General features: G+C 42.8%; 1 protein-coding gene across 2 annotated transcripts; it reads left to right on the forward strand.

Moving 5' to 3' along the window:
• Positions 1-1884: 1884 nt before the first annotated feature.
• Positions 1885-27414, forward strand: LOC142401356 (phosphatidylinositol-binding clathrin assembly protein-like). Of its 2 annotated transcripts, XM_075486757.1 has the most exons (19): positions 1885-2888; positions 9449-9591; positions 11000-11075; positions 11470-11572; positions 11711-11804; positions 11890-12001; positions 12445-12551; positions 13911-13952; positions 15722-15807; positions 17692-17755; positions 18237-18370; positions 18535-18632; positions 18835-18948; positions 19059-19089; positions 19224-19365; positions 20884-20907; positions 21269-21325; positions 21464-21583; positions 23131-27414. In XM_075486757.1, exons 1-19 carry the CDS (start codon positions 2759-2761, stop codon positions 23143-23145), a joined length of 1692 nt encoding a protein of 563 aa, XP_075342872.1. In that variant the 5' UTR covers positions 1885-2758; the 3' UTR covers positions 23146-27414. The 2 variants fall into 2 exon arrangements, with proteins under 2 accessions (XP_075342872.1, XP_075342873.1); XM_075486758.1 differs by lacking the exon at positions 13911-13952.
• Positions 27415-27503: the final 89 nt, after the last annotated feature.

Below are 27503 nucleotides of genomic sequence, written 5' to 3' on the forward strand. Positions count from 1 at the left end.
TCTGCAGTTCAGAGCTGTTCCCTGTTATTGTCCACACTTTACACCAGCTGTTGGTGGCTAATTAAACCAAGAATGAGCATCTGTGTGCATTTCAGAATTTTTCACCAATCTTTGACCAATCAGAGCAGACAAGGCCTGAAAGACAGAAGCACTAAAACTGAGCATTTCAGACAGAAGGGGACAAGAGGGGCTGTAACAGTGAACAGAATGAGAACAAACATTTCCAACAGACCCCCCCTGGAACAGTGTGACACTTTTAAGAAGCATAATATGGGCTCTTTAACATTCTTGAATCATTGGTCATTATCCCCTGATCAAATACCAAAGAGAACATAACTTGTTTTTATCAATCCTGAGAGACAGTTAGCCAGTGTTAAACTCATTACTAATCTTGATGAGTCCTTGATTAAACCCAAAGTATTCTACTGAGATATGAATGGGATAAACTACTTTGTGCCCCGAGGGTAGCTTTTCTCTCTGATCACACTTCGACATGTGTGTAAAGTGCTGTGTCAGATGATTCAACCATCTTTCATAAACAAGCTTTTCCATCAATTTCATGGATGATGCCTAAAAAGAACAGCTGGGTACCAGCTTCAACCATGAGATGAATCTGTTGAATAATGTGGGTGTCTCCGCTTCTGCACACAGAGAACATGGGAAAACTTGTTGTGCAAAAGAACTCTGATTATTTGACGTCATTAAAAAAAGAATATCTTTGAGTTTTGGACTGTTGACTAAACAAGACATACAGTATTAAGACCTGAACTTGAGTTTCAGTGAATGGCGATAAGGGATGCTTCATGAAATCCTTCGAGAACCTCGACTTAGTCCGTAAAGCAGCCTCCATTGGCCAAAAAAAATGGACTTTGATGCTCAACGATAACTGTTCAATAAAAAAGATTCCACACCGTAGGTCATATCTGACAGAAGAGACATGTCGCCTAAAGCAACATGTTGCAAAGGTTACTGAATTAGATTAGTGGAAAAATAATCAGCACACAAACAATCAATAAAAATAACTGATTGCTATGCTGCAGAGCGGCTTTCATTTGAATTACTTATGTCTACAGAACCAAATAAAGAACATAGCAGCTGGGGCAGAACTTCCTGCAGGAGGAGTGTGAGCCCCGAATAACATGAAAATCTATCGTTCTTTCTCTTTTTGCATGTCCTCTGAAAATGAATACATTCCTTTAGTTTGAAAATGTCTGCTCCTTCATGCTGCAGTCTATTTCTTATAGGATTTACAGTAACAGTCCCACTGGGTCCCTGTGTCCTTTAACATTCTGCAAATAAAGAAGCACCTTTCAAAATCCCCTTTTAACATCTTAAATAGAAGGATAGGAGTGTCACTTAATGTTTCCTCTGTATCACACACGGAATGTCATGTGGACACTTGATTATGGATCCAAACTGAATATTTCTGGAAAAAATATACCCCAAGAAGTGTCACAAATGTTTGATCTTCACAGGTGCGTTCTGAGGTCATTCACACACATTCACTTACAACGTGGAAGATATGATTAAAAGGAATGGATCGGCTGGGATTATTACTGTAAATCCTATCAAATAGACCACGGCATGGAGGGGCAGATATGTTGACAGGGGAAGCACTGCAGGGGCACCGAGCATCTTCGTATTGTTCGGATCATGGATTCTCCTCTCCATGTGTCTACCTTTCATTGGACAGCAGATAATCAAGAGGAGCCCGAGCATCACACACTCGAACCGTCCACATTCACCAAGGTAACGAACCAGCTGATGCCTCCCTCGCCTTGCAAACTGGGGGCAGCCTTCTGCTTTAAGATGCCCTCCCCGTACCCGAGAAGTTGCCCAATCGCCCTCCTTTCTCGGTCACCTGATTCATGTGCTGCCATTTTACACACAAGTTTGACTGACAAAATAAAAAAAGAAAAAGAAAAAGGCAATCGGAATTGGCCTATCGGCAACCTGAAAAAGGGAAATACTCCCTTTTGTGAGAAGATTAAAACGACTGGGGATAGAAATCAAAGCGGTTGGGGTAGATGCTGCCATCGCGGGGTGCTGTGAGGATCACTGAGGTGTTTGCGGTCGGATCGCTGCATACATTCACAGGAGAAACCGGCTGACGAGGAGGAGAAGGTGGAAAGGACAATGCTGTTTCACATCGTTTTTGAAAAATGAGTCCTCGGTTATAGAGGAGCCCGCACAGATTTCTTTTAGATTATTGACATCGTTATTTGGGATTCAGCCCTCGTTCGGACGCACTCCGCCGCCGGCAGCTCATCCTCGGCAGCATCTATTTCAGGGATACACATCATAGCGCACTGTACATTGTCTTACATTAATGTAGTTACCAGCTTCTGGTGTAGAGCGCTCTGATTGGGCCATACACTCATTTTTAAGCACCTCGTTTTTAATCATTTCTACAGCTGTTGTCTTTGAGCGCATTTTAAACGCTTCTCTGGATGTGACGCTCCTCTGTATTTTTTCCTATCATTCTATTTGGCTGCCGCATGAATTCTCCCACCGGATCCTGGTCGGTGTACTCTGCTTCTGCCCGCCTTCTCCTCCGGCCGACTCTCACAGAGGGCACTACCCTCCTCCCTGACGTTAAAGACATTTTGATCGTCCTCCCCGGTTCCCCCCACCCGGACATCACTCCGCCTGCCTTCCCGTCCACCACCACCACCACCACCAACACCTTCTCCTCCTCCTCCTCCTCTTCCTCCTCCTCCTCCTCCTCCTCCTCCTCCTCCTCCACCTCCACCGTAACATGTCGGGACAGTCTTTGACGGACCGGATCGCCGCCGCGCAGCACAGCATGACCGGGTCTGCCATCAGCAAAGCCGTCTGCAAGGCCACGACGCATGAAGTCAGCGGACCCAAGAAGAAACACCTTGACTGTAGGTTAAGCATACCATCACTGCTTACAGAACAGATAGCCTGCATGCATCTTTCCTCACAAAGGACAGCTTGTATAAACAGCATCTGCTACGCCTCCTCCTCTCTCATCCGGCCCGGTTATGTTTGCCAGCCTGTTAAATTAGTCACCATTACATTCCCTCACATTTATATGTGATTTACGCCGCGAAGCGTAAAACACACAACAATGCGTGCGAGCATCGGTGTGTTCAGTAGATTTTAATAAGGGGCGACAGGCAAGCACTATGTGGGCATGTCATTCAGGGGAAATAGGCCACTCTGGTACGGGCTAATCATATTGCATCCAGCCGCTTTATAGTGCGGGCCTATCCATTATTAACGCCACTATCAGCAGCAGCACTACAACCCCTGGAGACACCTCAGTACAGAATGTGCGTTACTGTGCAGCATCACCAGCTTTTTCCTCGTTTCCACAACCTGACGTTCAGGTTCACCGTCACGTCCTCTGATGCATTATCATTAGCAGACGTCCTGCTGTCCGTCCGGAGGTGCTGGGGGAATACTGTTAGACCGTGCGCGCACTGTACCTCTGCCGGTGGGCGTTACACTGAGGCGCCAAAGCGCAGCGATGCCGCTTTCTTTATCTCCACATTCTGATAATGACCCGAGTGTACAGTGTGTACCTGCATGCGGCTGCCTCGCGTGTAGATTTCACCTGGTGATTATTAGGTTGTTGTTTGGTTGGGCAGTGCGTCTCTGCTGCTCCATAAGCACTTGGCATGATCGATGGAGAGCACGGCTAATCAGTGGTGCTGCCAGTCAGACGCACGGGCAGCAGGTCCAGACAGACAGACAGACAAAAGACCGGACTAATCCGAAGGAAATGTGGATAAATCACCACAAGACAGGTAGCCAACAGCCCGAGAGTCAGTCACCCAGCTGCATTTCAGCCGGCAAGTTTGGCAGTATATGTCCACAGCAGAGGGGGCAGTGGGAATGGTGAGCTCCTCCAGGAGATGTGCCACCAACAGAAGACATCTGAACAGGGCTGCACTACTTTGCCCTTCTCAGAAAGTCAGTAATGCAGTGCCGTCTGTGAAAAGCACCAGAATCAAAGGTTTTATTGCATTTATGGAACGTTAAGTGCTTAACTGCTGCTTTGACTTTAAACCAAACTTGTCTGATGGTGAGGGCCACTAAAAGTTCATCTCTTAGACTCTGAGTGGTGTTACTGCTGTGCACCTTTTCCAGGTTAATGTTTTACAATTCCGGTGTCAGAGATGGAAGTTGGGAGATTTCTGTGGTACACACTTCTTTCATTAAAGAAATTAAAGCTATTGGTTGACTTCAAATGAAGTATTGCTTTAAGTGCTAAAAATAATCAGATAAAGTGCATTAAGTGATTTGCACCATTACTGGGTAATTATTTTGAACTGTGTAGTCATGACGATATTAAATGGTAGAAGGCTGCCCACCTTCAGCCATGGATGTAGGTTATCTAACAAACCAGTAAATGCCACTTAACTCAAATTCTGAAAATACAACTAATGGATTTTATTCAACCGCTCTCAAAGACAAAGAAGTTTCTCAAAGGAAAGGTCAGTTTTTCAGTTTCTTCCTTCCGAGGTGGTTTTTTCTTGCTGAACTGGCTCTTACTTTTAATTACTTTGCAAAGGAACTCCAAGCCTAGTTCAACCCCAGAAGCTCGAGTTGCATTTAGCTTTTTTTTGTTGTTGTTGCTAAATGTGTGTTGTGCTTGACCACGCAGATGCAGCTGTTCTAAGAGGTGCAACTATGAAATGCTTTCTATTTTCAGCCAGAGGGTCTCTGTTCTCTGTCTGCGGCTGGATGCAATACACGGAAAGTGCACTGTTTAGATGAGGCAAGGATGCGAGCAGGTAATGTTTTTGTAATCAGAAGGTCAGTGGGTCTAATCTTCTGACTGGAGAAGACCTTGGTCGGGAAGTGAATAAAGAAAACAAGTGCTGCCAAGCAGCTCCAGATGAGTCAGCCATGAGCACTCTCAGGTCTGTGATTTCACTTATGTGAGACGAATGTTGCCCTTGTGCAACTGTCACTACGTTTGAGTCCCTCCCTGTTCAACCTTACGGGGAAACAGAGACCTGAAAAGCAACAGACACAGGGAAATGGAACAGTTATAAAAGCAGTCAGCAGGAATGGCAGCAGATAGAACAAAATTAGAATCTGATTTTGGATATCATACTAATTTATGCAATGGATGTTATCCATTTGCTCAGCTCTTTAAAGGATAAGACCGGTTCTTTGACATTGGGCCCTTGATTTCACATTATAACATGATGTTCTACTCACCCCTGCTTGTTGTTGGTCATTTGGAGCTGTTCCGAAGATATTCGAGAGGCGTCTGGCTGCTCTCTTGAGATATTCGGCCATGAAACGGTTTCCTATGGGCAAGCTTATACAGGCACAAACTATGCTGTTTATAATTTATTAATTACTCTACACTAGCACTGATAACGTGGAGGTGCGTCGCTTACTTAAAAAAATCCGGGTTACTGTAATTTTGAATTTTTGTCGTAAAGTGGGTCTGTGGGCTGTCTGTGGTAGTAGCACGATGATGACGTCAGTAACACCCACTTTACTACAAAAATTCAAAATGACAGTAACCCGGATTTTTTGATGTAAGCGACGCACCTCCACGTTATCAGTTTCATGGCCGAATATCTCAAGAGAGCAGCCAGACGCCTCTCGAATATCTTCGGAACAGCTCCAAATTACCAACAACAAGCAGGGGTGAGTAGAACATCATGTTATAATGTGAAATCAAGGGCCCAATGTAAAAAAAACGATCTTGTCCTTTAAGAGGATATGCAGAATGTTCTGGTCCAGGTGGTATTTACCCATCACATTTGAGCGAGATCCAGACGTGCAGGCTAACAATTTGTGGGGAGCAAAAAAGATGGGCCGCATTTTTTGATCAAACTCAAAACCATCGGCTTTTGTTTGCAACAATTCAGCTTTTGGTTTATTTTAATTGAATAAATGCACAGAACAAGAAGTCTTGACCTTGCTTGGATTTAAAGTTAAATCCAGTGTACTTTGATTAGTTTAGATTGAAAAGACAGATCAGTTTCAGGATCAGTTTGCCTAATCTGGCAGGTTTGCTAGTTATTCATGTGCAGGAACAGCACAAAGTAAAGATTAATTTCTGGGTCATTTCTTCATATGCTATTCATAATGACTGCAAAGCCGCTCAATGAAGCTATTCAGAGGGAGCTAAGCCAGGTCAGGTTTTTTTCTTTTAAACAGTCTGCTTGCTGATGTTGATGATAATTTACTGCTAATAGCAGGTGGCGAACACGGTAGACAAAGAAATGAAATAACAGAAGCATAATCAGGTCAGAAATGACCTTCTGCTTTCACAGCACAGTCAGAAGCATTACTCAGTGTATGACGTCCTTGGCTGTGTCTCATGGCAGTAACCTTGATATGTTCTCAATATTTTCAAAAGCAGCAAAATCAGTTGAGAGCCATCATTTGCTTTTTGCGCCATACTTTTAGCCTTTTCTTCCAAAACAAAGTAAAAGACACCAGGGAGAAAACTAAATGTGATGACAAACGGGCAAAAATACAATCGATGACGAAGCCTTGCCTCACGGGCAGGCTGACAGCACGGTAATGAACCTAAATGGAAATCACTTACCCCCACATATGTGTCGTTTTAATGACCTTATCTTGCAGTACAATTTCATGCCCTCAATATTTCTCATTTTATCTGAAGCCAAGGTCTTAAAACAGAGTGAATAAAGTTTTTATTGCTTTTTACACTAAGTCTCTTTATGAGCAGAAATCCCTTCTGTCACACACACTTTCAGATGCTGGTCTTCTATTTCATCCTAACTAGCATTAAACATGTCTCGAAATTAACTAGATAACACCGTACTCTCTCACACTGGTGCCATAAATCTAATTTCTAATCAAGTTATTGATTTATATTATCTCCAGTGTGGAGCGCAGGTTATCATCAGTTCCAGTTGGCTACCATATAATTGATGCTCCATCACATCCCCCTGGCTATCTACACTGTCACACTTCCATGGTTAAATCTTAGGTGATGTTTTATCACCCAAAGAGGTGATGTGGTAAGGACATATCTGACTGGAAAAGTTTTAGTATTTATATGTAATCATATTCAAGCAGTGCTTTAAGGTTAATATCCAACCGTTTGCATGTAGTGTGAACATTAACTTTATGATAAAATGGCTGAACTCGTTGGCAAGCAGTAGCTTAGTTACACTTTGATGTAAATAAGACTTTACTATGCGCCATTATGATTCAGTTGGAGTTGTTTTTTTTGTGGATGCCTGGTGATTGACTCTCTTGCTCTGATTTCAGTCTCCACCAACACCTGGGGGGAGGGCGACAGTGTGCATACAGATGTTGCCATTATTACCCCCATAAAACTCATCAACTGGAAGTTCAAGTTGTAATCTCTGCTGACTTCCATCTTCTACAGTGCTCAGTCTGATGTTTAGCCAATGATGTGTAAAGCTTATTAGACGTAAAACTATGCACATAAAGACTAAATAAACAACCCCGTCAGTTTGTTTTTTAATACTTGACGAGGCAGATATCGTTCTGAGGAGAAAGTCTACCTTCCAGAGCTGGATCCTTTTTGTCTGACGGATTTGGAATGAAAGTTAGGCTTCTTGTATCTAATCAAAGCATGTTTATAGTTTCCATTTATGTTTTACTCTCCAATCCCAGGTACTAGACATGTCCAGACCTTGGACTAATATTTGGCCCTGAAGCAGGGGACAAATGTCATGACAGTCTGAGTTTATCAGAGTGTGACAGTTTTTTCATGGCAGGCAGAGCTGAATGTGTCTGGAAACTATGATCAATATTGGTATATTTATTATTGACCGCGTTGCTTCTGCTGAGGCTTTTACACTCAAGAAGAAGGTAAATAAAGATGGTGCTTTGGATTTCAAACAGACATGTAGCTGTTTTACCAACTGGGACTTTTTGCTATCCAAGACATTAGTGCGTCGTTCAGAGAAGCCCTGATCTACACGGGTTTTAAGGAACAGACAACTGTGTGTGATTGAAAAAAAAGTGAAGTAACTCAGCACACACACTCTCACGGCGTCTGTATATGTTTACGTGTTTGCTTCCGCTCACTCCCCAGCTGCTTTCCACAAACCACATCTTTTTAATTCCGTTCGAAAAGTCAAGTTTTGACTTCTAATTTTTCCCCAGACAGATTTTTGTAGGATTCTGCTTTATTCTCATCTCATCTGATCATAATATATTTGAAATTCAGTCCTCATAACCTCGCCTTGCTTTTTTTTAACCAAGTGATCGTCCATTGAAGAGGATTTGTGGTGTATCATAACATCAGCTATGATCCTGTCACTGGCTGAGTTACCGACAGTCTCACCAGAATCAGTTTTTTGTGAACTTTATGCTACTGCTGCTACATAATGTGACTAGTTTATCCAGGACAAGATGTCAAACGTGCAGATATATGCCACTGAACACAAACCTACGGTTATGAAAAGAGACAAGTTAGGAAAACTTTTAACAACCTTATTTTGGAATCCAAACTAAGGTTGTTTTTGGAGCCGTGATTTGCAGATTTCACAGTGTACAGCACTGTATAGAGTATAACAAGGCATATAAGAAGGAGAACGCTTGTGCCATTTTAAAAGGGCTCAGTAAATCTTTGAGATTTAACAGATGCCTTACATAGTTCTCCTTTTGAGCGTCAGCCAGAATCCATAAAGAATATGGGGCACTGTTCCTACCCTCCGCCCCAGTTGTATGTTTAATGCTGAATTCTAAATCACCTCATTTTCTGTCTATCACAGTTTTTGCTGTAAAGATAAGACAGCCATTTTAAAAAAGATGCTGTTTCTGTGTTAACTTGCCACGACACACATTTCCATGCACTCGGCCTGCTGTTTGTCAGACCTTTGAATCTGAAGCTTCACACCAAACTGAGCTGCTTTCCCTTTGAAATGTGCTCCACATTTGCTTTGAGCGGCTAATTTATACTCCAGATGAATAAACGCTGGGGTTGTCTTAAGTTAACCGGCAAAGATGCTCAGGAAGAAAGATCCATTATTCATCATTTGTTAAATATGTGGCTGTTGATTGTGCTGAAACAAAATTGACCTCATCATGTAGCTACATTTCCATCTTTACAGACACAAAATGTGCTTGTGATGCAGTAGGTGTGGTTCTGATTCATCTGTCTGTACAGTCTATTATTAAGACGATCATTTGTGCATAGATTTATATGCATTTATTGAGTCAGTTAAAATGAATGCTGCAGTTAATGGGACTTCAGCCATCAAGGTTGTTCACTCAAACAGATTCACAACTCAACTTGAGAGCTCTCTAAGGATATAAATGACTATTTAGCCACATGGCTGCTGTTTTTTCTCACAGTTCCTTACAGGAAATGTACAGATGGGCTCACAGAGAAAGGAGAGAGCTAACCAAACTGCCTCACACCTGTTTCTTTAGTGTTTTACCCTTTCCCTTTACTGCTTTCTCTGCATTGTTACATTCTGGTTTTCTCCCCGTCCTCCAGACCTGATCCACTGCACCAATGAGCTGAACGTCAGCATCCCCCACCTGGCAGACACACTGCTGGAGCGCACGGCCAGCAACAGCTGGATTGTGGTTTTCAAAGCGCTCATCACCACACACCACCTCATGATGTACGGCAATGAGGTGAGCGAAACACGTCGATGCATGAGGTGCTTAGTTTGATCGAGATCCAAAAGGTATTCCTTTTGCCTAAACACAACAAGTTCTCTTCTGTTCTGAGATTAAAGTTAAAAGAATCCTCAGAGCAACTGCACTGCGATGAATTTAACAAACTAATTTAACTGTAAGTAGAATACCCTCTCATGAGAATCAATTAGTCAAAGGAATACAAAACAAATACTTTTCCCTTACAACTAAATGCTCTTTGAACGAAAGCATAAGAAAGACACTGATGTGGATGTTTGCCAGCCAGCCAACACTAGTTATTGATCTGTCCAAAGAAAACCTGACATGCTGCTAACCAGGTTGTAGCAACTTCTCACCAACTCTCTCACAGTGAGATTCTCTGAAGTCGCGTCTTTCACGTGTCCAACACGGACTGATGAAGTACCCCGCTGGCATTTCAATGACTGGCATGACAAATCACTTCGCTCGGCTGCTCATCCTACAAGATCAACAAGGCAGACATCAAACATGTTAAACGATGAGCGGCTCAGACTGTAAAGAAAGGCCGTGGCACGGATTACTGCGGGGAGGACGACCTTCTGAGAGCACACAAACAGCAAAGCTTTTAGATGCTGTGACACGCTGCGAACATTTATCAGGGCAGCTTAAACGTGCTGATGGCTTGGCCTTGTTTTTTCCATTGTTTTTTCTGACCAGCAGCCAGTGTGCTTATTGGCAAATGAGTTTGCACCCGTGCTTCTTTAGTGTGACGTACTCAACAGAATGTCTCTCAATGCTATGTGAGGTCAAACCAATTTGAACGAGTCAGTTTTGTATATTTTTTTGTATATACTGCATGCTGCTCGATCCCTGTCGGAACAGGTGGAATTTGTGGCTGAGAGAAGAAAGAGTTGGAGATGTTATCAACAAATGCAACAAGCTGCCCCTGCCTCTGTGATTTCTGATAGCTGCGCATTAGTTATTTGGCACAAAAGACTGGCCATGAAGATGTTAATGGTTGTTGGTAGGTTTTTGTCTGGTATAAAAGGAGCTTTCAGGGGTAACTCTAACAACAGCACCTCAATTAACTCCTTTTCTGTAAAAACGTAGAAGAAATGATGAGTTGGAATGTAAGCCAAAGCAAATCATTCTCACTCTGAGAAGCATCGACTTTACACGCATAAACAGTTGCTGCAACATTGTACTCTGGTGAGCTACTACTGGGCCGCACACACGCAGAAGAAGGAGAGTCATTATGGAGCTGCTTTAAGTGAGAAAACTCGTGCCCTGTGAAATCCTCTCAGAGTTACCACGTTTGTCGACAAATATGGTTTTATCATGCATGCCCGTGTGTCACTGTGGCACCACTCCATCCTGTCGGGAGGAGATAAATCACTAACTTTGTCCTCTGTTTTTTTCTCATCAGAGATTGATGCAGTATCTTGCCTCCAGAAACACGCTCTTCAACCTCAACAACTTTCTAGATAAGGCTGCATTACAAGGTGATTTAATGCCATTTGGCTGTTTGTAGACTCAGCAATGCTGTACGTCTAACAAAATGACTTTCTGTCGGAGTCTCCCTGGCTCTGTAACACCATCAATAAGCCACTGTTCAGAGGCTGTTTCAAAGGGTTCAGGATCGAAAAGGCTACTGAAGTAGGTGCTCTTTGTTTGCTACAAGGAGCCGGGAATGAGGCTGGAAATTGAAACAGTGCACAGTGCATTCTAGTAGGAAAACTAAATACATAAATTCAAAAGTAATGAAGTACAAGAGATGGTTTTACACATCAGGAAAGGCCCATGCTCACAAAGAAAAAAAACTGAAAGGGATTATGGTGTTTGGAAATAAGCCACGGTGATCAGCCTCTAACCACAGCGCCACCCTCTGCCCTGCAGGATATAACATGTCAACCTTCATCAGACGCTACAGCCGCTACGTGAATGAGAAAGCCATGTCCTACAGGCTAGCAGCAGTGGACTTCACCAAGATGAAAAGAGGGTAACGCTGCTGCATACATATTACATGCACGAAACAGAGAAATGTTCCAAATGTCTCCTTCCTTCTCCACAAACATGCTGTGGGCTCCTCTGTTCTATGAGCGTGCTGTAGGTGTGCGTGTGTTCTTGTGTGTTTTAGGGCCGACGGTGTGATGCGCACCATGAACACGGAGAAGCTGATCAAGACTTTGCCCATCATTCAGAACCAGCTGGATGCACTGCTGGACTTCCAGGTAAACAGGCGAAACCCTTCATGTTGGAGGCAGAAGCAGTGGCGGCGACGTCCTGATACAATCGCTTTGTTCCTCCGTCCTGCAGCCCAACTCCAACGAGCTGACCAACGGGGTGATCAACACAGCTTTCATGTTACTGTTTAAAGACTCCATACGGTTGTTTGCTGCCTACAATGAAGGCGTCATCAACATGTTGGGTAAATCAGAAACACAACCAAGCAGATTCAGGGTTCATGAATCTGTCTATTTTTTCTCTTGTTGTTGATTCAATAAGAATTGGTTCATTTCAGTGTTTAATTTCTCAACTCAAACGACTTGTGCGAGTTTCATGGCGAGAAAAAGAGATCGTTATTCCATTCTTCTTGACATTCTTCTCTTTGACACATACCTTTTAAATGGGTTTTATTTCAAGTTTCTTCAGGGATGGAGAAATGAAAGGTGGGCAGTTTGAGGTTTGACAGAAATCCTTCTGGTCTTAGAAGGCTTTTTAAATCAAAGGCTTAATTGACAAAATGTAAATGACTTCTGTAGATTTCCAGGCAATTGTCTGGCTTTCTAGATCTCTAAATTTATATATTTTACCTAAAAATATGGAGCGACTGCCCTTTTTTCTTGCTGATTCCTCTTTTCCGCTACACAGAGAAATACTTTGACATGAAGAAGAACCAGTGCAAAGAAGCGTTGGAGATCTACAAGACCTTCCTCAACAGGATGACCAAATTGTCTGAGTTTCTCAAAGTGGCAGAGGTAATGTCTGTTTGTCCTGCTGTCTCCCAAAGAGGAAGCAAAGAGTTAAACTCCTGTGGAAAGGATGGCAGTATCTGTCTGGAGTGAATCTCATCGGCTCCCTCTCTTCTGCTTTCACACATCAGTTAAACATACTTTTATCATTTTCTCCTGTCACTCAAAAAAATGGAACCTGAACAGAACACACACTTTGACCTGTTGAGATTCGCTCCACACCCTGAGCCACTGATTTACGGTCGATATGTCCATAACCAAACTGACCGCGGATCAGTGTCCAGGGGCTTCTTCTCCTTAATCCTCCAAGTCTCTTTCTGCATCTAGATATTCTTGTGTTTCTGCCCCTCTCTTGCCCTGACCTGGGAAGGGGGTTTACATCAGTACAATTATTATCGGCTGAGTCCTGGCCTATCAGAAAGCCACTCATGTACAGCTTCCAGTCGAGGGACCCCTCGTGCGTTGCCTGTTTACATGCCTGCACTGCATGCCCAAGCAAGCTCTTTTTCTATCACTATCTCTGTCCCCCTTTTCCTCCAGTTTATTTTCTTCCCTTTTCTTAAGAAAAATATACTTATGTATCTAATGGCTGTTATCCAGTGAACGGTTGGAGTTCTAACAAGGCTTCACAGTGAATATAAATAGTTTGATCCTCTGTAGACTGCATAGCACTTTCCCATGCGCCATCTTCAAAGGCTTTTCGCACTGCTTGGTTTCTTTCATATTTGGAAGAAGGTTTGGGGTGCAGCCGCTTGATCCAAAGAAAAAAAAAACAGAGCAGACTAACGTTGACTTTAAGGACCCATTCATTTTACCTGTCTAACAAAATGTGTTTGTCTGTTTTGTGTGTCATCTGTGTCCCTCCCTTCTCCTTCTGTTCAAAGTCAACATTAGTTGAGTGTCTTCCTTTTGGATGTTTTCTTCCTCGCAGTCACGTGACCTGTTGTCTGCCCTCTCTGCCCGGCCTGTTCAATCAGTCGATGTGCTCAGCATTCATTTCCAACCAGTCTCCAGATTTCAGTGTGTGTGTGTGTGTGTGTATTTATTAGTGTGAGTGTGTGGGCATATACTCTGTATATATAGCTGTTTGTATGTGTGTGCATGTGCCCTCCTCCCCTCCCCCTCTGTTGTCTTTTATTTGTTTTCCTTTCCAGCCACTGCATGAAGTAATGAATGCTTGGATTTGATTCTTCTTTCTCCCTCCTCCTCCTCTTCCTCCTTCACGTGCCTTTCCCCCTTTTTTAACTCTGTGGTCTGTTGGGTTTTTTGGTTTATTCCTTTTTGGTTTTTTTACTACATTTGGTTTATTTTTTATTTTGCCTTCCTCCTCCCTCCCCTACCCCTCCTTCCTTTTTTGTGACACAGCGAGTTGGGATAGATCAGGGCGACAGCCCCGATCTCACACAGGTCAGTCTACATCTCATCTCAATCAGTCAATCAACCAGTCAACCAGTTTATAAAACCGCCAAGTCAGTCCCATAATGCTTCATTCTAAACGCTCCGTTCCCTACTCACCCTACAGACCTGCCCACACTGCAGCTGCCCCGTCTTCCTCCTCTCTTCTTCACTCTTCTTAACTCCTTCGCCTTTGTCTCCTTTTCTGTTGGAACAGAGTCTAGAATAGAGAGGAAACAATAAATAAAGACCTGCAAATAGCCTTTACTACCCACAATTATTAGGCTTTACGTGAGGAATTTCATGTTTATTCTCATCTGACTTATTGCAGAACAAATTTTACTCAAAGGTAAGATTTTTAAAACAGAATTAAGCATCTGGGTAAAAAAAGTTCCTAGCCTTTTTTTGCAGATTCATTTTAGGAGTCCTGGACTGGGGCTAAGCATCTGACTGAATAATTCCAGCCCTCCTTCTGGCATTTTCCCAACGTAAATACCAAGGCCTGTCTGTTTACTCAATGGCTTATCACACAGACAAGTCAGCACAACTTTATCAAATAGGTTTTGCCAATATAAGCAGTGTTCAGATATATATTTTTTTAAAGTTTACGTCCCTTTGCATTAGCTGTGGGGAGAGCAGCGAATGGTTTTTATTAAATAGGTCTCTGCAGATTTGCCTTGGATAGGTGCATATAATGCCATCATTAGTACTGCATATCATCCTAAAGCGTTTAATGCAGCTTATCTTTTTCAGTGGATGCATAATTGGATGTTTACATTGTGACAAAATCATGTAACAGACTGAAAAGGGAGACTTTTAAAAACTGACCTCTGTTTGTAGTGCTTATGAAGACCTTATATGCCCTTATTCAACAACACAGTGACCCATGCCTTTACTCAGCTCTAGATTTGTGTCTGTTTTACTTTTAAACCTTTAGCATATTCTAGATTTCTCTGAGGATGGATATCCAGAATTCGCATTTTACTCTCTTTCCCCCTTAAAATAAGTATATGAGAAATCTTTTCTTTGCCTGTTGTGTTTGCATTGTCCTTTCTGACACTGAAATGTAAAGCTCTGGGTGAAGACCAAGGTATCACATGTGGTCCAGATGAACCATCCATCCTTTTTCGTTTTCCAAAAATGGCCAGCTTCTCAATGTGTATACCTGGTTTTTCACCAGAAGTTTACATTTGACCGAGTTAACTTACTTGGCTTCCAGTAGGAAACCTTGCTGAGATCCTTTAACTGACTGCTGATAAATCTGCAAACCAAATCTAATCAATAACACAGTCTGGCTTTAGATCTAAAGTGGAATCCATGAGTTAACTCTTTGGATGGTGATTTTATTTGTGTAGGCGTGTGTTAGTGTGCGTGTGCTTCTGAGAGCGTCTGTGGACTGCTGGCCTCTGCATGGGCTCATTAGGTGGTTCAGAGACGTGTTTGTTGTGTTTCTACTCTGGAGCTCCTCAGCAACAATGCTCTGCTCCATCCTGATCTGTCAGTCCTGCTGCGGACTCGCTTGCATGACCCAAGGCTAATGTGTGCATGTTGGTCAACCAAACCTGATGAAATCAAATGCAAAATCAGAACAAAAGAGCTGCCGTAGAGTAGATAGTGAATCCAAGGGTGATGTCTTAATTTTGCACCTGCTTTTTGTGTGTATGTGAACTGAGAAGTGAGGAGAGTTGGGGTAAAAGAGAGCTATGTGTCCCACTTTGTCTACTTGGCTGTACAGCTAATATTATCTCTTCAACTCCATGTACCCCCCTCACCCCACTCAGGCTCCCAGCTCTCTCTTGGAGGCTCTGGAGCAGCATTTAGCTTCTCTGGAGGGCAGGAAACTCAAGGACCTGTCCACCGCCAGCAGGTAGGATCAAAGGGTGACGAAGCAACTCAGACCTGTTGTACCGGCCGCTTTATGTTGCATCTAAAATATTACTTCTACTGTTGTTCTTGCTTCTGCTATAAATGCTACTATTACTAAAGCAATAAGACTTCCTTAATGCACTGATGGTCTGCAACTAGCAGTGATGCTATTATAAACTCAGTCAGCACTGTAGTACAGCCACACTGATGTCACCTATTGGTCATGAGCTGCTGTTTTAAAGTCTCGAGTATTCCCTCCTAATGTACAGGTAATATTGGGATAATAGACTTTTGGCACATAGGGAGCAAATTTAGTTTTTGAAAGGGAAATATTTATTGATTAAGTATTGAATTCGAGAAGTTTGCCCTTTGGAAAAGGAATCTCTTGGAACCAGAGATGTTTGGGAACCAGTCTTTAGGGGCTCTGAGTCATATTTCATTGAAAGGCACTTCCAAGCACTTTTCAAACCCAAGTTCTTTAATCATGATTTATAAACACCCTTTTAGTCATTATAATCCGGAGCTTAAAGGGATAGTTCGCCTCTTTTGACATGAAGCTGTATGACATCCCATATTAGCAATATCATTTATGAACATTGACTTACCCCCCGCTGTGTCCTGTGAGCCGAGTTCCAGCCGAGTTTTGGCGTTGACGAAGGTAGTCCGGCTAGTTTGCTAGGGTCCCGAAAATAAACCGTCTTGCTTCATAAGTGAATAAGTGCTATGTTCATAAGTGATATTGCTAATATAGGATGTCATACAGCTTCATGTCAAAAGAGGCGAACTATCCCTTTAACCAGTGCTTGGAACCGCAGATGTTTGTACCAAATTCCAACATATCCATTCAACAGCTTTTGAGTTTTGACCAAACGGATTCATTCAAGCAACTGCACCCAGAGCTGCCCAAAGCTGCCCAAAGAACATCTCTGCCCTGAGTCTTCTGCATTTCCATAAAGGTCTAAGCATCAGGTAGAGAAGGGAAATGAAGTCCTCTGAAGTTTGTTGCTTCCCCTCAACAGACTGTCGGCACTGCTGTGCTGATCAGCTGCCTGCACAGAAAGTTAAAGCAGGAGGTTTGCTGCAGCAGTACTCCTTTAAAATCTGTTACACACTTTCACAGAGTCACAACTGGAGCTATCTGTCCTCATTCATTTTGGAGCTTGTTGGACCACTGCAGCGTCACAGGTGATTAAGGCTGCAGCAGGCTGCTTATATGTTGTTCACAAACAGTAACAACTGAAGAGCAACTTAAAACGAGTGGATTTTACAATCTATTGGAGAAATTAAGCCTGAAATGACTGAGAAAGAAAGGAGGAAATAAAAAGCTGTGAATACTTGAACAGTCCAAAAAATTCATCGCTACAAGTCCCACTCTGAAGGTTCAGGATAATAACCAGGGCTGTTCTGAGGGTGAAATGCCCCCCTGGAACTCAGTGTAGCCCCTGTTCCTATAGTTGAAACGAAAGAAAAACCATCCCAAGAGCAACGCCAACCTGGCATTGAAAGGCAAATGCATACTTACAAATTGGTCTTGAACCTTTTATTTATTTTTCTATTTCCAAAGTGTACAAAGACAGTTGTAATCTTCAGTGTATCAATCCTGATGAACTCTCAAACCTTTTTACCCGTGCATCTTGGGGTCAGTACCTGAACTTGTTCTCAGCTCGGTTCTCTTAATGACGAGCCTGACAGCCGATAGTCTGTCTGCATGATGATGGAGATCCTGATGAAATTAAGTTCAGGGTTACAAAGCACATTCACACAACTTAGAAACAATTCAAAGACGTAAAACAACAGATCTAAATTCTCAACTTTCTGCAGAAATGTATGTGAGTGTCTCACTCAGATCCAGCACCTTATCAAGTGCGGTGTCCTCTCTCTCCAGCACGGGGATCTCTCTCAGCCGGATGGACGACAAGACAGAGGAAAACAGACTGCAGCAACACAAGGCAGGACATTTGCAGCGCATCCTGGACTATACATGCGCATACTGTTGATGGGTTTAGGCAGCTAAATATTGTATACAATCAATGCTGCATGATTAAACTACAATATGATTTGTTCCCTCGAGGTTTTCATTGCTGATTTGCTTTTTTTGTTGTTTTTTTAATGAGGAAATAGGCTGAAGTCCATATGTCAAGTCTCTTTGTGCTCCACACTGTTGTTAAAAGTGAATAGGCTAATGCATTAACTCTGCAGCACAGGGAAATGTGCTGTCTGCCGCTGGCAGCTGGCCCGTAGCATAAAGAGCTGCACGGAGAATAGAAATGAACTAAAAGTCTTAGCACTGAGCCTTTTTTCAGATAAAAGATCCATGACTGTCCTGTTTTTAAAAGAACATTTTAATTTTTAAAAATTTTTCATTTTTACAAGGCGGTTAACACTGGAAATATACGGTGTAAAGAAAGAAAATGTTGTTTTTCCATGCAGGAGGATGGTCATAAGGTGATCGACATTCAGACGCCCAATGTTTCACCCAGCATCCAGTCAGTGGGCAGTGCCAACAGCAGTGGAGGGGCCACAGATCTCTTCTCCAACTCCCCCATAGTACCCATCAACAGCCAGTGAGTCCATCATCATTAATGTAAACACTGAGCAAAGCCTTTCAGTAATTCAGTTTTATCTTCCTCCATCAGTTCTTTAAAAGGATCCCTTTCACCTGTCTGCCAAGACAAATTCTATTTTTAAGCATAAGATGAGAAATAAATCTTCCTTTTCTGTCCCGCAGTGTGCCAAACCTGACCAGTGAGCTGTTCACCCTGCAGCCCAACTTCACCCCCATCCAGACCACACACACTGTGCCCAACAATAACAATGCCTGGGGAGGTAGGACTGCATACAGAACCAAACACACGCAATCTAACATACGATGTTAGCATGCAAATAAATTCCCACTTACTCACAAACAAGCACACACTAAGAACCGGACCAGCTGAAACTGTCCATGAAATGAAACATTTGCCTCATGCTGTTGACTTATTTCACTCTTCTCTCCTTTCACGTTACCATGGTTACCGTTGCACGTAAGGTGACCTCCTAAAGCCATCCCCACCTACTCAGATTCACAGCCCAGGAGCCCCACTGCATTCTGGGAAAATGCTGCCCAGTGATTTGGACTCTTCATTAGCAAACCTGGTTGGCAGTGAGTATACAGTGTTTCTCTCCACACCGTTTCTCAGCTTTTCTTGTTTTTCTTCCCAGGCATGTTGCTTCTCTTTCACACTTCTTTTTTGTTCTTATCTCTTCTCTCAGACCTGCAGTTTGGGGGGATGCCAGCTAAAAAGTGAGTGGGCTTGCATGTCATCAAAAACTGAGACAAGAGTCCAATGATCCTGCTGTCAGTCTGCTGCTGTCTGATCTCCGTAAAGATGCATGATTTTACATTATGTGCACACCACGTGTGTCTGTGTCCATCAGGCCAGAGCTTCAGTGGAGCCAGCTGGTAGAGAAGAAACCCACAGGCGGAGGTGGCTGGCAGTCAAAGACCATGTGCGCCAGCACCAACTGGACTCACACCACCCATCCCATGGCACCTGCACCCATGCCCGTCCCTCAGATGGTAAAATAAAAGCTTCATTCACTGTTATGTGCCAGTAAAATTTAAAGCTTGTGTCCTTGAGTCAATGAGACTCTGTGATGTGCTTCAGTTAACTCCACATGTGTGCTTTCACTAAGCTGCATGAGTCAGCTGATACTAAAGACAATATGGATGTGAACAACTGTTCCCCACTGGCACCTCTCATGCTCTTCTGTCACTTTGGTTGGTTAGTTTGGTGATATCATGTCAGAATTAAACTAACTGCGAGTTGGTGGGACATCTCAGGGCGTTTCCATGTTGGAAGGCCTAGAAGTACCAAGTTCATGTAGTGCATGCATCAAGAAAAGTTTTCTCATTTCATTCAGTGAGATGGTGGTCTGTTAGACCAGGAAATATTTTGGATCCAGGACCTACCAACAATCAGTGTTTTTGCACATTGGTTTACTTTATCGTTATGGCTACATCTATTTCTTATCAACCTTTTGATTTGCCCATTTATTAATGCTGGATATAAGATTTTTCCAAGTCAGGGGTCATTGTAGAGGTCTCATTAAAAAAAAGAAGAAGTTTAGTTTATACAGTCGTGGAGTTTTTGTTCTTTAAAACTATAGTGAGTCTAATATATCATCAAAGGTTGCTACTGAGCCCATAGACAGTATAAAATAATTAGAATAATATAATGTGTTTCGGAGTGAAACAAATGCATTGATCGGGAAAGTTACTAAAGGTTTAAGAGTAAAACCCTTCAGCTGTGACGGAATCACAAAAACGTGGAATTTCGTGCCAATAACAAGACCTAAGTGAGAAGAAAAAGATAATACTGCAGTCTGGCAGAGGACAAGCCGCCTCGCACTGCTCCTGTGCCGTTTAAAACCAAGCGCACACTAATAAATACTCTATCGTTAAAAGTCAACTTTTATATAACAGTCCTGTTGGCCTGTCACTGTAATTATGTTTGCTTTTAGATGTAACTTTCCCAGGATGCAGGATGAGTCATGCACACCAAAATATGTTGTACTGGAGGAGAGGAATCAGAATCAAATGTCTTGAGAGGCAACATAAATATCCCAGGGACCCAGGTTGCACTTGGAAAACACATTTTTCATTTTGCTGCATAAGCAGGTCCAGTAGCCAAGTGCTAAAAGTGTAATTAATGGCGCACGGTGAACAGTCCTATCAGTCCATAAACATGAGTACATCTTTACAACCTTTGCCACAGTTTGAAAACCATTATGGACACCATCATTTCTGTATCTCATTCGGTGCCCTTTCGCTCCACTCTGATTATCTGCACGTCTCTTCCATTCAATCTGATTCCATCTTCATTTTGGACTGCACAGCCGCTCAGCTCAAGCTGGTCATTTTGTCCGCAAATGGTTCGAAAAAAAAAAACAAAAGGCACGACATGAATAGAAAATACGAGTCATTCGGTCATGGCTGTATCCTCTCTGACCATTCTGAGCCAAGGAATGAGCTTAGCTTTCATTTTTCTATGATTAACTGAACATTTTTCTTCTTCTCCCCCCTGACTCACTGCAGAATGGGATGATCTATACTGGATATGTAAGTTTCATCAACATCTTTGCTGTTTACATCTATACTTCCTTATCAGGCAGTGTGTACTGTTGGTGCTACATACATTTTCAATAGACAATGGAATTATTTCTGTCGTACACTTCTACTTTCTACCTTTGTGGATACCACCAGCTGCCAAAGTCAGCTACATTAAATGTCAGACCTCTTTCTGTTGCTCAACATTGGATATCGTGCCAGAGACAAACAACTGCACATGTTTAAGAAAGTCAAAACCCTTCTGGGGTACATATTTGATAGGTTAGACATACGGCTGTCAGCATTAGCTTTGTTTTTAACTGACTTTCAGGACAAGATTATATATTGTGCTCCTACATATTTTACCCTCCAGGCTCCAGCACCAGTGGCTTTTCCTATGACGACACCCCAAGTGCCTGTGTATGGAATGGTAAAGAACAACTTCCATCTTAGTCTGAGTCACTCATACAGAATTCTTTTATCGATACTAAAATTCCCCGATGCCCTCCTCTTTCTGCCCTTTACACCCTCCACCTTCTCCGACTGTGCTCACCTCGGCTGTAATCAGCTCCCTCCTCAGATGAGTCATCAGATGGGAGGCGTTCCCATGATGCCCCCGCAGCCTGTCATGTACAACCAGCCTGTCCTGAGACCTACCAATCCTTTTGGACCCATCCCAGGAACACAGGTAACACATACACACTAACTGTGATGTAGCCCACTGTATCCCCAGAGGCTGTTACGTTTAACTCGGCATGCAGACTAAAAACCGGGGGAAAGAGTAGGCCTGGCTGTATAGGACACTCTATGTAGACATTCTACAGACATGGAAGTTAAATGAGTGTTCTCTAAGTCTAAGCAATAAAGCCAGTCATCACATTTCCTCATAACTATGCCGTCAACAACTCGCATGTTTAAGAGATAGTTTAAATTGCAGTGAATAGTGTAGAATAACTGTTGAACAATGTTAAAACAGCGACTTTTTAAAAAATATGACATCTAAAGCTACCGTCTCTAACCACATATTTTGCTAATCATTTAATCTCTTCATGCAATTGGAAATAGTACAAATCCAACATTTGTTTTGTCTTTTTACATAAGCTTATAGTGAATGTTGGTGCGAACAACATTTCTAAAAAAAAAAAAAAAAAGGGATACTTTAAATTGTGTTTGATGTAGAAAAGAAAGACAAACATTTTCCAACTAATTCAGTTCATTGTCAGCAGGTTGGTAAGTCTGTGCTGTGATTGGTTCTAAAACATCCCAGAGGCTCCGTTTTTAAGAAGTAAAGATGGGATGGGTGCACCACTCTGGGACAGACTGTATATACTGCACATATGTTCAACAGTGTCCTTACAAATGACCAAGAATGTGGGAATTTCCACATCCGTGGTCTAAGATCATCTATTCTTCAAAGATGTTGCTGGCATCAGACGTTCGAATAAATAACTAGAATTGTTTAGCTTTTGTATTTAATGTGGTAATTTTGTAAAGTTTTTGGATTTAAATGGGCGGTTTGTCTTTTCTTTTAAGTGGGATTGTGTGAAATGCTTGATTAGTCAGTGTCTTACTTGCAGTCGACAGTAGTTGGCGCGCTCACAGTTTGGAGAATCAGGGAAGACTTGTGAGCCGAGCTGATGGGAGAAATGTTCACATTTAAAAGTGACCCGTCAAAAGTAGAAATCCATCCCCCCCTGGGGGGGGGGATGTCTGTAGTTGTTGCTATGGTGACAGCCGTTTGGGGATTATTGAACACAATTCTGATAAAAGATGATTACATGATTAAAGAGTAGGTTTTTTTCCTTCTTAATTGATCACAAAATAAATCAGACGCACTGCACATACTAAACTGTGGGAGGTGTAACAGCATGGAACAGAATATTTCAGTTCCTTCAGGCACAAACACTGGAGGGGCAGAAGAGAACTGAAGCCCTCATTCAAAGCAACTGTGAAGGGGCCGGGCAGATTTGTGCAAGATATTTTCAAAACTGGCTTCAAAGTGTGTAAAAAGTACTTCAAAGCAAGTAATTATCAGTTTCTAAAGAACAAACAAATATATTTTGGCAGATCCTTCAGAATATGAGTGACATAATTGCTCCCTGAACAGTCCAGCACCTTAGAGCCTGTTTTCCTGGCACCGCCGCAGGTTATATGCTTGTCATCAGATGCCTGGGAAACATGACGAGCTGTTTGGTTGTACTAAATCACTCTCGATTCTCCCTCAATCTTCTGCAGATGCACTTCATGTAGGGATGATGTTACCATAGCAGCAAAGCTAAGAGGAAAGAGGCAAGAGAAAGAGATGGAGAGAAACAGTCGATGGCAAACACAAATCCAGAACCAAATCCAGAGCAGGAGGAAGAAAGAAGAGGGCAGAGAGGGAAAGGGAGGAGAGGACCAGAGGATGGATACAAGTTGAAATGCTGATGTCACTTTAATGTCACCTAACCCTCTAATCTCCTCTCCTCTCTTGGCGTGGCTACTGATCTCTCTGCGTTTGAACCTACGAGTACAGTGCTGAGGCACCAGAGGCTCCGCACCAGCCCCACTCATCCCATCTTTGATTTGCCACCTTCAATGGCACTTACGACCTGTTGCTGACGCTACGGAGACTGACAGCTACGTGGAAGTTCTGAAGCAATTTTAACATTCCCCGACCCCGTCATCCTGATAAATTCTTGTATAAACCCAGGCTTTCCCATGTCTCTCTCCATCCCACAACGGAATCCGACCTGAGAGGACACACATCTCTCTCTCTGATTGGATCGTTTGCTGGCACTTTACTCAATGTGAACTTTGCCAAGGGTGTGTTTTTGTGTAGGTGACTTTAGCACTTGTTCAGATTGGTTCCTAGTAGTGTGTCATCCATCACCTTTTTTCACGAGTTATGATTTGAATGTGTGCGTGCCCCTTTTTTCTACATTTCAGTGTGCTGCATCAACACAGTTTCTGTTTCTCTTTACGGTGTAAAACGATGTGTGGGCATGCTTGGTGTGATTGTAGATGGACGTGGCCGTCGAGGCTGTGAACTGTGTGTCTCTTTTGGTACCTGACATCATTACTGTGTTGCCAGGCGCCACTGTGTTACTGCGCTGGTACTAACTGATGAAAGCACTGAGCCAGACCCGGTTATAGCATTTGGATGTAAACAAAGCTCTCACACCAGCTTTGCTACTTGGGCACGTGCTGTACACACTGTGTTTTTCTTTTCCCTCTCCTCATCTGCAGCCGTGCAATATTGTGCAATCTCATTACTGTCTCTTTCACACATCGGTAGCCCGTTCAGAGGCGTTTTCTGCTGTCTTGTTGTACATTCTGGATGTCCACATAAGGTTTCTGTACAGTAGGCTCTTTTCACGTTTTCGGTTGTTTCATAACCTTCTCTGTTCTATCCGTACTGCTCTAAAAGTAGAGAAAAAAATGCACTGAGAGCCAGACAGACAGATGGGCAGATGTATGGAAGGTGATTCTCAGTCTAACCAATCAGAAATGGTGTGCTCTCCTTCCTGTCCTGAGCATTTGTCCTGTCCAAAATTAGTTAGTGTCAACACAGAAAAGCAGGATTAGCGTGATCACAACAGCACATGTCCAACCTAAAACTGGAGGACTTTAAAACACTTCGATATGTACGACCCGTCTTAGCATATATGGAGGTGAAAACTAAAGGTCACCGAGAGGAGTCCAGTAAACGTCAGACCATCGGAAAGCAGTCGATGGTCATTTCTTTCGGTCACGACCCAAGTAACGCCTGCAGTGACAGCGTGCAGATTCATTCCGACAAGCAGAGATTGGGTGGCTTTAATGAGGTATTAAATGTTAATGTGAATTTTCTAGCAGATCCAAGGTCAAGTCAGACCCACAGTCGGATGATTATATATAAATATATAGATAGACATATATATAGCACAAACCTTCAAAGAGGGGACAATGCTCTGCTGCACAAAAACCTAAAATCATTGCTGGGATGTACAGTGGAAAGGGGCAATAATCGATTGGGGATGAAGTCGTTTTCTATTGATTGTGTCTGTTCTATGTACATGTACTGTATGTGTGTTTGTGTGCACATGCCTTCGCATAGAGATAAACAGGGTCCTGTTCCTCGGTTAGAGATGGAGGTTCTCTAAGTGAGTCGGTAGCGTGTACTAACTTAGCATAGTGTTTCTGTGACCGTGTCTGAGTCTGTACAACACATCCATTTAAGGTGGCTTAAGGATCACTCGTCTTCTGAAAATCAAAAAGTCGTGCTTCTGCAGACCCCTGAGGGTGCACAAGCTGGTGATGTCCAACAGAATCCTCTGTAGTTGAGCTGATAACTGCTGGTACGCAAATACCAGTCTCCCTGCAGCTACAGTTCTGCTTTCAAAGGAGAAGCTTGTGTAGGAAATGATCACCGAGCTGTCAGATCTTCTCTGAAGTGTCATCTTTCAGTGAACATCTGAACAAGAGGTCAGCTGTAGTCACTCTCCTCCATCATTCCTCGTTCCAGTGGTTTGTCTCTCTCTCTGTCAGCTGAATGCTTTCTTCACCGAGCACTTCGGTCCCACCGCAGAAATCCATCCATCCTGGGCCAACCTCTGACTGTTACCGTGTCCCTTCTGTATATAGGTAATGCTGTTCATGTGTTTTTAGACGTGCTCTCTCTGTAAAGTGATCAAAGCCCCATTGGATGACTTAACTGTACGTGGGACAATTTATTGCTGTATCTGTGTTTGAATGGTTGTGATTTGAAGGTGTCATCATCCAGGGACGGGCGGGTTGGTGGGTGGGCAGGGTCGATGTTCGTGATGTTTGTGTCCAACACAAGGAGGAAGTGGGTGGGCTTGTGAGGGTGGGTCAGGGGTAAAACTATCACAACTGGTCTATACCAAGAGTGTCTTCATCAAGGAAGTGGACAGGACAGGGTCTGTCCTCTTCAAAACAGGAACATTTTTTTGCACCAAAGTCATCATCAAAGCGCAGCTTCTTCTTATTCAAGGTCACTAAGGATGGATGATATCTGAACTCCAAGGATTTTGGTTGGTTTGTTTTTTTCTTTCCCTTTTTTTTTTAAAAACAAAGAAACTGTCTCTTTTGCATGATTAAGTGTCGTCTTTTTATTGGCTCGTGTGCCCGGTAAAAGCATGACCATTGTGTGAACTCTCTCTTACCGGCGTGTTTGGAAAAATGTCAAGGAAATTTCTCCATGAGATTTTTTACTTACCTCTCGACACCAACGTTCATTGACATTCATAATCAACTGTTTTACAATGTAGGATCTGTAACTGTTTGAAGGCTGCCTCGCATGGAGAAGTGCAACGTGCAAGTAACCCATCGAACTTCAAACCCAGTTACCATAACCGCATCTCTATAAAACACCATGGATGTCAATGCCGGTTATCACCTAGCTAGCTAGACATTGCAGTCTTGTAAAAATCGCTCTTTATTAATTAAAGCGTTGCTATTTTCAATACGTGTGTTTGAATGCTCGCTCCTTTTTCATAACAAGCCAGCAGCATCATGGGAGGTTGTGATTCAAAGTACTGTAATATGTGTTTGGTCTGGTCCACACTGTGTGATGTTTTAATGTATTTGCCCAGTCTTGTCTCTTGCCATCGACTACTTATCAGGTTCCAGTTTTCATCCTCCGAAGCGCAGACTGGTTTCCTGAAACCAGGCTTTGATTCACTGGAAGTTTTAACTATTTTTTTTCTTAAATTAAAGCAAATCAGATAAACTTTGACAAGTGTCAATCATGTTGTTTTTAAACCCCACTGGACACGGGCAGATGGGTAAAGATTCCACAGGTTTCAGCCCCCGGTCTCTCTTCATAGCACTTTCACTTGAGATGTAGCAAAAGTTTAGGAGGAATATAATATAATAATATATAATATTAGTAAGTTGTAGTATTTTCCCCAAACACTCACTGCTTTAAGAGAATGCTTTGAAAGGCAAAGCTGTTTAGAGGAAGCTTTGAAAAGGCAGTAAAGTGTGACAGTGGACTGTTTGTAATATTTCAGAGAACACTGGAGGAAACACCACTTCAGATTCTCAACACTTTCACACTCTAAGGAAGGAAACCGTTGTTTTGTTTGCACCAACAGCTGAAGATACTTTAGAGACTACTCTGGCTGCTGGAAACCAGACTTGCGTTGCCGGAGCAGACTGCTGCATTTCCATGTTATTAAGCCAGTGAATGGCGCATGATGTCGCAGTTTTATGCTTTGTCCATTCACACACATGGGCCCATCATCTCGTTACCTCAGCATTCCACCAGAACATTTGTGTCCGCTGCATTCGCTACACCTGCTCAGTACTCTGGTGTCTGTTCGTGAACCATTTACTGTTGTTGAGGGCATGAAACTCAGCAGTGTCCATGACTCAGCAGGGGAGTCGAGTCCCGCACGTTCAATTTATTTATTTTTTGTATCTTACAGCGACTGAATTATCATCAGGTTTGGATTGTTATCAAATTAATGGGTTTTATTTAAAAGGCATAGATTGATGTTTTTGGAAGAAAATGGAATAAAAAGGTCAAATGGTGCTGAGCTCTGAGCATTGCTTGGTGGATCCCACCTCTCTACTTCCATGTGACACGATAAAGCACGGCCTCTTCAAATATTCACACAGAG

Source organism: Odontesthes bonariensis, chromosome 16 (genome assembly GCF_027942865.1).
Source record: "Odontesthes bonariensis isolate fOdoBon6 chromosome 16, fOdoBon6.hap1, whole genome shotgun sequence".
In the NCBI taxonomy this organism is placed as follows: Eukaryota; Metazoa; Chordata; class Actinopteri; order Atheriniformes; family Atherinopsidae; genus Odontesthes; species Odontesthes bonariensis.

What these genes read in the sequence shown, in the direction of transcription:
- LOC142401356 (XM_075486757.1), top strand. Translation starts at nt 2,759, where the DNA reads ATGTCGGGACAGTCTTTGACGGACCGGATCGCCGCCGCGCAGCACAGC. An exon ending in CAAGAAGAAACACCTTGACT is followed by an intron (nt 2,889 to 9,448) that starts GTAGGTTAAGCA and finishes CCCGTCCTCCAG; the next exon opens with ACCTGATCCACTGCACCAAT. An exon ending in AGTTTCTCAAAGTGGCAGAG is followed by an intron (nt 12,552 to 13,910) that starts GTAATGTCTGTT and finishes TTTGTGACACAG; the next exon opens with CGAGTTGGGATAGATCAGGG.